The sequence below is a fragment of the Monopterus albus genome, unplaced genomic scaffold, assembly GCF_001952655.1.
Source record: "Monopterus albus unplaced genomic scaffold, M_albus_1.0 scaffold307.1, whole genome shotgun sequence".
Taxonomy (NCBI): Eukaryota; Metazoa; Chordata; class Actinopteri; order Synbranchiformes; family Synbranchidae; genus Monopterus; species Monopterus albus.
The window spans coordinates 20,047-30,643 of NW_018128187.1; the positions used below are offsets into that span (position 1 = coordinate 20,047).

Below are 10,597 nucleotides of genomic sequence, written 5' to 3' on the forward strand. Positions count from 1 at the left end.
TGAAGGGGCAAAAGAACAAAGACAGGTTTAGGTTATTTTTGATATTCATCATTTTAAAGCATGTTGCCATACACATTAAAGCACAGACACTTGTGCTGTTTTGTATTCAACATACACACACACACACACAAGAGTCTATAGTTTTACATCTACATCGTATGTCTTAACAGAGAACAAGCCATCTGTGAATTTAGAAAACAAAGAAGAAGCACATCACACTGACAGTTGTAAAGGCAGAAGTGTGTATTTTAGCACTGAATTAAAGTCACATTCAGAGCAGAGCAAAAGGGGGATGAAAAATATAAGGTTCAAAAACAAAAGAGATGAAGGGAAAGCACAAAGTCACACCATCAAGACAAACTGAATGTAAAATAAGTGTAAAAATATGAGGACCATCTTCCACATACTGATGAGCTTCACATTTTAAGGTTTAAAAAAATCATTAGACCTTGTAACGTTCTTGTGTAACATCATGTCCCGCTGTACAGAGCCATTATCCATTAGACTATTTCATCAGATAGAAAGGCTTATAAAGGTTACAATAATATGACTGTGTTTGTGTGTGTGTGTGTGTGTCTTTGTCTTTGCAGTTTTACCTGTCAGAACCTGTGGTGTGGCAGAGTGGGGGACGATAGCAGCATCCTGTGGGACGGAGCCCATCTCAGGTTCTGGTGTGCTACTGGGAGGAGAGTTATCCAGCGGGGACATCACCATCCTGGGCTTTGGCTATAGACATGCACATGTGTATGCACATAAATCAATGGTGTTTCCCTATTTAAGAAAATAAACATGTGCCAAACATATTCATACCATTACAGAAGACAATATTCTTAAAGTGGACATATAAATGCCAATAATAAAGATGACCTATGGCATTTTTACTACAAGTGATGCTACAGAGCACTGTTGTGATGAGCGTGTGGCTATGGACTCTATGAGCACTAAAATGCACATGAATGCTATGTTTCTTTCACCAGTTTAACACTATTTCCTTTATCAATGGCTAAACAAAATAGCACACCAACAGACCTATTAATTTACCAGCAGAGGAAAGGAAAGAAGAAGAAATAACTGCTGTACTTGTGGATATAAACAATGCAATTTTAAACTTTTCTGAGGTTTGGTGAGAAAATGAAATGAAAATAATACTGTTTTTTGTTACAAGAAAAACTCTTCAGGGTATCTTAAAAGTAAAGCACACTTGTTAAACAAAATGCCTTGATAATAGCTTGTCCACACAGGAAGGCTTGCGGCTGCATCACATACTGTATCTCACACACATCTGATGGAACAAATAGTTTCTATGTGAGGTCCATGTTATGCCACAGTGAGTGTGAGCGCTAGCTGCCAAAACAGAGGCGAGCTATACTCAGTACTGTGCCTGAATATATCCTGTGTAGACACAGGTAAGACTCAAGCGGTTGCTTTCAGTAGCCTGTATAGCCATCGTTCAACTGTCACTGCAAAGGAATATAAAATTTGAGATTAATATGAAAATATAACAATCAGTGACTGACCTTAAAGCCAGGTTTCCTGCCTCTCTTCTTTGGGACCTTGGGTGGTGACAGAGGCTCTACATAGTGACCCTGGTACTCCAGCTTACGTATGGGAGGCCGACCTCTCTTTCTGCCAGGTATCTTGCCCTGAGGCCCCACTATGAACTGGGGGCCAGGAGCGGGAGTCTGCATTTCTGAGCCGACAGACAGAGTAGTACTCATCAGACCTGACAGAGACAGAAAGATTATTAAACTGAAAGTAACAGGACGTGGCAGCTTGAAAGTGCACGCACCGCTGACTCGGCTTCAAACTAGAGCGGAAATTTAGACGCACATGTGCAACTACCTCCTCTACATACACTCACTCACTCACTCACACATACACACAAACCAAAACTACAGAAAATAGTAGAAACAATGCCACAAAAAAGCTTTGTACTCCACCACACCCGTCCCCACCCCTCCCCCCTCCAGCTGCAAAGATTGCAATAAATATCATTACTGCACAGTGAGAGAGAGAGAGACAAAGCCACAAGCGCGCACACACACACACACACACACACACACACACACACACACAGAAGTAGTGAAAGGAAAGCACATATACTCTCAACACCCACACTATCAAACAATCAGGCAAGTGCACTCTCACACACAATCACACACAGCTATATCTTTGTGAGGACATATTGCAGTCTCTAGCCCCTGACTCTGATTTTAACCATAACAATAAACTAATTCCAAGCCTTATTCTAAAACTAACCTTAACCCTAAATCTAAGTCTTAACCTTCACACAGCCCAAATTTGAAGTTGCATGAAAAAGTGAAGACTGGCCACACACACGTGCACAGAGCAGTGTTTTCAAACATTTGTCATAATGCTTTTTACCCACATGGCCCTGACTTTCATAATACACCTTTTTTCCAGTTGATCTCTCCATCATTTCATTCAATGCACACAATACCTACCTGACATAAACTTTGAAACTGAAGCTCTTTTTTACAAAGGCTGATACCTGTCACATAATTATTATTCTTTTAATTCTGTTACAGTAGCTAAATAACACACATCTGCTTTAACTTCAGTACACACAGACTGGCAACTATTAGAGAATAAATCCCTCTTCCTGTGATGACAAAACACTTGTCACAAACAGGAACTGAGACAGAACATGAATGTACCTGACTCCTTCCATCCTCATTCAGACTAAATCATACAGAAAAAGCTTCAAAATGAGCACACATCTAGCATTCTGAGCGCTGCCTACCATGCACGCAGCTGTCTGGTAATCACTGTCTGTGGAATGCTTCACCCCAGCTGCAGGTTTCTGGATATTCCCCTGATGGATCTCCAGCAGTCTGCTTCCACCGTTGTCTGCTGCAACACACTGTCAAGACACCGGCAACTCTGTGTCTTTCTCTCTCTCTCTCTTCCTCAATCTTCCTCAAAAACCCCTCCTCCCCTTCTCTTCTACCCTAACCCCCTTCTTCTGTGTCCCCTTTCTGTCGTCATAGCAACACGCCTCTAACATCCCGCGGCAGCCGGCAGACGTGCTGAGCCCAAAGCAGTGTCTGTCTGCGTGTGTGTCTGTGTGTGGCTGTGCAGCAACTGTAATGTAATTACAGCTCAGGGTTTTTTTCTTGTCTGTCTTCAAAAAAACCTTAGAGCAGTGACAAGGGAGTCAAGCTGTGCAGCGCTTTGCGTTACAGGCGCTCAGGTTACAAACTGTAATCTGTACTCAAATTATTTCTGAAGAAATTCAAATTTCTGCCCAAGAAGCATGCTCTCTTAACATAAGCACGAACCAAACTCTGATAATATATTTTTAATGAATTTAAAATGTTTGAACTTTTCTTACATAGACTGAGCAGAGGGATCAGCTCTAAGGTTAAAGCAGAAGCCCTTCAGGATTACTCTGTCTCTTGTTTGTGATAAAAGATCGCATCTCTGTCAGAGTTCACTGCCTCCGTTTTATTTATAGACTTCCTCTGCCTTTGTGTCAGCCCATGTATGCACCTTTTGTTTTATCTGTAATGAAAAAAAACCACGAATGGAGAAAAAAAAAAGACCAGCCAAAGGCAAGGCTGAGTGTGTTTTCCTCACTGAGGTGCAGGTATGAAAAGAAAACGCAGGCTCCAGAGTGCTTATTTGTTCTTAAAGGCTACAGGTGTAGAGTACAACTCTGGCTTTATCCCTCACCACCACATATCAATTAGTTACTCTCAGGTTGCTATGCTGATTCCCATTCGAAGCTGCGTTTGTGGGTTTTAACACTCAGTCAAAATGAGGTTAACCTTTCAAAGGAAGGTTCAAACACTGGCATGCCCTCTCTCACACACACAGCGTGTCAAGAGATTTGTCAGGGGTCGGCTGTAAAGCCGTCACTAACAAGCTGTTTTAACACCCAATGTGACAAGCCAGACAAATTGTAGTGTTTCGTTATACAAAGCCCATAATACAAAAGGGATAATAAACAGCAAGGTCAGGACAATAAGGCTATGATACTGAATGCTGGCACATGTTCACACACTTAATCTGCACTGACTGTGACAGCAGGTACCCTGTGTGTGTGAAGGAAGGGACCCACAAATCATAAAAGTAATGACACAATCCTGATGTCCTTCTTTAGTCAGTTCTGTCCCATTACAGACAGAAGCAGGCTGAGAGAGAACAGGTAATCATCTTTTACTTGCAAAGGACTGGATATGAGGGAGTGAAGCCCATTAATACTGCCTGGCAATATGAGACAACACTTTTTTTTTTTTTGACAGGCAAGGGAGAAGCTTTGCAACACTGCACTGCACCCGAACACAATCCAACTGGGACCACAGCATAATTTGTTTATGGCTAATTAAGCAATTAAGTGATCAGTGAACCCCTATGCCCAATTTTATTTCCCAACTAAGGGATATTGTCTCTGCATGTCAGAGGAAGGCATCTGAAAGCTGATGGAACTTAGCGTTATAGCCACAATAATGCAGCAATGATCAGCAATGATTAGCATAACTTAATCACAAGCTTCAGGGGATGGAGATTTGTGCTTGTTTTCACTTATGCAGAGGAGAAACTGCAGTGAAGTGAGTTATGCTAATGCCTGACTAAATTGCACACCTACAAACATATAAACAAAATATGTGTCACCCACACACCAAAACGCATACATACAATAATGGCATTTTAATGACAAACTGTATTTGCCGGGTTGCGGAATAGATTAGGGTATGTGTTTATGTGTGTTCTCTAATCAATGTAACAAACCGCCTGAATTTATTTACAGCTCAGGCAGGGCATCACCATGGTAACAGACGGTGAAATCGGATCCTGCGCCAGAATCATGTGATAAGGTAAGAATAAATAAACGCATAAACAACAATGAATGTATTAAACACGCACGCTCACACCCTTATGTGCACACACACACACACCCTTACACATACACTGCCCCTCCTTATCTCCACTCAGGCTCTTCATAACACACACTCCAGAAGAAAGGGAAGCTGAAAAGTGTTGCTCTTGTTGATATTGCTCTTTGGTCAAAATGAGAAGCTTTGATAAATCACATCCAGGAATACACAACTGTCCTCCTTTAGAGACACACATGCTCTCTCACACACATTTGCACATCTAGAAGACTAAACAGACAAATGTAACGTTGACTTCTTGAGTTTCTCTCTTTCCCAGTAATAATGTTAAATGGTGGTATAAAGTGGATAAGAACTTAAGTTCCAGGGTTTCCCCAGAGGAAACCCTGAGTTCAGTGATTTTATTTTATATAAACATTTCACTTCTTTTTAGTTCAACTCCATTCCCTTTGCATTTCTGTACTGTTTATTCCACAACACATTTCTGCAGTTACTAGCTAATTTATAGGATTAAAATGTTTAAAAATGTGAAACATTGCTAGAAAACTTTTAATTAAATATACTGTAATGCATCAGTAATAATGATGCAGTTTTCCATTATACAATAATATGACAGTGACAGAAGCCCTTTTGGCACTAAAGTGAGAATATTTCACTAATAAGTTGCATGTAGTCTTACCTAAAATACATTTTGATTGCTGTGTTACTGCTTATAATAAAGTATTTTCCTGCTACTTTTATTTAAATAAAGGAATTGATATTAAATTGCAATCCAAAAAAATATTTTAGAACCTAGCAAATATTTATAGTCAGGCCAAATCACCTTGAACCTAAAGTGTTAAGGTTCACTTTTTAATGATCAGCTCTTACTCTGTGTGCAGGCGTCAGGGGCCTGGCTCCTCTGACTTTGCCTAGATGGCTCTGACTCTGCCTCCAAATCCACTAGGTGCCAGCAGCCCCGCCCCTGGTCATCATGGTGATCCAGACGCAGACGCAGGCGTACGCCCTTGCTGAGGACGCCGGGTAACCAAGTGACTGGAGGCGGAGAAGGTGATAGTCTCGGGTGGGAGTCAGGGATGAAATCCCGCCCTCGTCGCATTCTCATGCCCTCACAGCCTGCCAGGGGAGGGCGAGATACTGAACATCACACTGGACAAACAGAAAGAAATAACAACCACACATCAAAGCTTTTACCTGTGATGTAAAAGACATGTTGCACAGGTTCACAGGCCTGCTGACAAGAGTAAATGCATGCACAAGTGCTTTTATAATGAATATGAATTTCTATACATCACTCTTAACTCACAATAATGTGGGCCATTATTTCATTTTTCAACATGAATCACATCTTCTAAAAATTTATTTCAGATCTTTCAACCCTAAAATGAATCTGACAATGGTAAAATGGAGGCAGATGGAAGGAAAGAGGGTGGAAAAGAGAAGAAAGATGGAGAGTGGAAGGAGCAAATGACAATGAAAAAAGGGAGGTGGCTATGTAATTATACCAGTTCGGAGGTCAAAAAAATAAACTGGAGGCTAATGGAAAAGTATGGGTTTGGAAATGATAAAAACATTGGGGACAATATGTCTATTGTGCTATAAAGTGAATACAGCTTGGCCTCCAGGGCTCTGGATTTACTGATAAACGCTGACTAACTAAGCTTTCGGTCTCCATTGCTGGATGGAACAATGGGTGAAGAGGGAAGGGAGGGGAGCAGGGCAACTTGTTAAAGCTGATGGAAATGTTCCCATTATCACCCTATTTCTGTTGGGTGTTTCTTAGTCCTGCAGTAATTACTATTAAGAGTTTACCCAGGGATTTAGTTACCAGTATCAGGCTTAGGGCAAATGACACATGCAATTTTATAATTTTATTTGCTTTATTTGGAGATTAGATTTTGGGTTGCACCACTGGACTTCTAAAACAATCTGTCTCATTATAAAAATTATATACAGCCTATGGTTTCCACAAAGACTTCCTTTTACAAAGCTTTATGAATTGTCAGCAAATTTACTCTTTAACAAAATACATTTATAAAAAATGTAACCAGATACCATGAAGTATTTCCTAATTAAACACACTGCAATTAATCAAGTAATGCAACAGGGAGCAGAGTACAATAAGTAGGAGCTTTTCCTTCAATTAAAAGTATGAGAAACTGAATAAGATAACATGGTATGAAGAAATAGAATGTATTATTTTTTGCCTATATTTCTTAAGCCATTGAAGGTGTTTTGCTATGATACTACTGCCAGTGTAAATTAATAAATGTGGCATGGGCACAGTGGGGGTTTGAGCTAAATGCTAACATCAACATGCTAACGCGACATGCTGATGTTAAGCAGGTATATTGGGTACCATGCTCACCATCTTAGTTTATTGTGCTTTCATGCTAACATTTGCTAATTAGCACTAAACAAATGGTACAGCTCAGGGTGATAAATGTCACTAGTTTTTCAGGTTTTTGGTCATAAATAAAGTATCGAACAAAATAAATGTTTGACCTGGTGGTGTCAACAAAGTCCTTACAATTCATCCTGAGGGTGATGTGGATATCTATATCAAATTTAACAAATATCCATACAAATTCACTTAAAAACACAAATGTCTACCTCATGGTAGAGCTGTAGAGAAAAAGACTAACAACTACCAAAGTCAGTAGGGTTCAGCCTCTGGGAACCATGGATGTCTGTTTAAAAAAAGGTGATCAAACAACATGCAGAACAAAATCACCTCAGTACTTTTCATTTGCTTGTAAAATGGTTAAATAATTAAAATATCAAAGGATAAATATAAGAAAAGAGCAGAGGAAAAGTGGGCAATAACAGAAAACAGAGAAGAGCAGATAAAACATTTTTTAGTGAAGCGACAGCTTGGATCAGGCTGGAGGTGAAAACAATCTGCCCTCAACCTCAATATTTCACATTTACCAAAAAAACCACAACATCAAACAGTGATCCTGAAAAACAAAAAGTGTTTTTTCCCCCCACACACATACAACAACCCACCCAGCACACACTCACACACATAGACACACAGGAAAATGCTTCTGCTTCTATCTAAAGGCTGTGAGTGCCACAAGGGCAGAACAGTACTTTATCTTGCCTCTTTACCAAAACACTTGTGGACTGGCTTCCTGCAAGGACTTTAGCTGCTGGAGAGGTTTCTTTAACAAAATCAAACATGCACAAACACACACACACAGAGCTACTGTTCATCCCCATAACTCACATCATCATTCCACATTCTGTGCATTCTTTAAAATCCTAACATTTCTGTTCTTATTACTACATTTGATTCTTCAAACCAGGGTTAAAATGGTCCACAAAACTAACCCTATGTAAACATTTCTGTCACACCAGAAATGATCTTTGTGCAAGGCAAGCCATTAAACATCAGATTTGTAAATAAAGTTAACAGATGCAAACCTAAATAATGTTGTATTATTGCTTTCAGGTCTCAGTCTTATCATTTGTCTGCAGGCTGCTATGAGTTTCATGTATGCAAACTAACAGAATACAGTTTTAAACATTCACAATGGGTTTTTGCATGTGGCTCATTTACCAATAAGCCCTAGTATGATCAGTGCTCAGTTGTATATTAACTGGGTTATTACTAATAAGTATTTCCCCTGCTGAGTAATCAGTCAGTCTGGTCTAAGAAATATCTGGAAAGCTAGAAAGGACAAAAAATGCTCAGTGTGGTTTCCTATACAAAAAGTGATTCAATCTGCAATCAGAAAACTAAAGGAACCACGAAAAGTCAGATTTAAAAAGTTTGTGGCAGTGTATTTTGGGCTTAAATATAAAACCTAAACTGGCTGTTGACTCAGCCCTGTTATAGACTTTAGCCTGACATTATCTTGTAGCATAACTTGATGAACTTGGGAATTCATTTTCCTCTTCACAATGGCACGTCATCAAGGTCCAGAGGAGGCAAAGCAGCCCCACATCATGATGCTCCCTCCACTGTACTTCACTGTTGGGATGATGTTTTCATGTTGGTACGCAGTTCTCTTCTTACATCATGTAGTGCTGTGTGTTCTTCCCAAACAATTTAACCTTCATTTCACCTGTCCACATGACATTGTGCCATTAATGTTGTGCAGTGTCAAGACGGTCTTTGGCAAACTTCAGGTGCGCTGCAATGTTGTTTTTGGACAGCAGTGGCTTCCTCCATGGTGTCCTGCCATTGATACCATGTCTGTTCAATATCTTGCATGTGATTGGCTCGTGAACAGAGATGTTAACCAACTCAGCTGTTACTCTAGGGTTCCTTTTTACCTCACTGAGCATTCTGCATTGTGCCTTTGGAGTAATCTTGGCTGGGTGCCCACTTCTATGGGGAGTAGCCACAGTACCAAATGGTTTGCATTTATAGACAAGATGTCTGAATATGTAAAGTCTTTCAGGTGACTCTGGAGCCCCTTCCAGCTACATGCAAAACAGCAACTCTTGATCATAGGTGTTTAATGGGTGTGTCCAATAAAGACATGAAAGATCATGACTGAATTGGGAAAACTGTTGGTGCTTTTTTGGCTTAAAAATATTGTTTGTTGGTGTTTGTGACTTTAGTGAAGATCAGATCACATTTCATGACCCATTTATGCAGAAAACTGGGCAACTGCAAACAGTGTCATTATTTTAATGTAATGTTTAATGTATCTGGGGGTCAAAGTGGAGGTTTGGGCACAAAACCTGCAGAAAATCATCCAGCACTTGGCTCAGAATTGTGCAGCTGTGTAGGAGAGACTAGCAGCTTGCTCACTGTGAACACCGACCTTCATCTACACAAAGCTTTGTTTGTGCAATTTGGTGTGGAAGCCTCTTCACTTTCACCTTCAGTTTAATATGTGAAAAGACGAATAATGTGCCACCTTGTAACATTTCCCTCTTCAACTGAATTCATCATTTCTTAATCAAGACACTTCCGCAGACATGGCCTTACAAAGGAGAAGAGGCTCAAAACAAACTGTGACATGTCCTTATGACTGTGTCATAGGAACAACAAGAACAGATGTATAGACTACTCTGTGGTCCTTGTTTGTCTGAAAGAGTGCAGTACTTCAGTCCATTTTGGTTAGAGCCCACACAGGGGGTTGGGGCTGAAATATCTTCCTTACACATAGAGATATGACAAAAAGAGTTTTAAACAACCTTGTGTTTTAGTTGCACTCTAGGAACATCCAGGGACATTAACATTCTACAGACCTGTACAGATTTTTTTTTGGACTAGTTAAACAGTCTAGAATTAATATTTTCCACTGGGCTAGATGCACAACGGTCTTATTAAAACATTTAGGATAAGGGATGCCTTCAAGTTCGTTTTCCTGCTGGAGTCTCTTTACCTGTCTCGGTGTGGCTGATTCAGCGGCGGGAGTCCATTTCTCCACAACAGGCTGACTGCGTACCCACCGTCCGCCCGTCCATGGAGCGGCAGAAGCAGCAGAAACACCAGGGGACTCCCGGCCTGGATCAGTCCGGTGCTCCACCCCTACAGATGCGGCAGGGGAGCGAGCGAACACCGTGGGCTGGTCTGGGGTTTGCTGGACGAGAAGCCGATGATGAGTCCCACTTTCTTCCTCCCAGCGCTGCCCGGAGATTTTGGCAGGAGTTGTAACGTCCTCAAGGGCGCATGTTGGGGGTGAAACGGGAAGGAAGCGTTAACAGAGGGGCTGCTGGTGTGGATAGTTTTCCTATCTGGCTTTAAAGCCGCATCTCATTTACCTGCATTGGTT

At 40.8% G+C, this 10,597-nt stretch overlaps 1 protein-coding gene across 1 annotated transcript in view; it reads right to left on the reverse strand.

Annotated features, from left to right (window-relative positions):
• scml4 (Scm polycomb group protein like 4) overlaps positions 1-10,591 on the reverse strand; it is a 12,953-nt gene extending 2,362 nt beyond the window's left edge. Inside the window, exons 1-4 of the mRNA XM_020623669.1 lie at positions 10,208-10,591; positions 5,730-6,008; positions 1,518-1,723; positions 597-726 (exon numbers count right to left, since the gene is read on the reverse strand). Coding sequence (XP_020479325.1) covers positions 597-726; positions 1,518-1,723; positions 5,730-5,964 — 571 coding nt within the window. The 5' untranslated portion in view covers positions 5,965-6,008; positions 10,208-10,591. The remainder of the gene's footprint in view (positions 1-596; positions 727-1,517; positions 1,724-5,729; positions 6,009-10,207) is intronic.
• Positions 10,592-10,597: the final 6 nt, after the last annotated feature.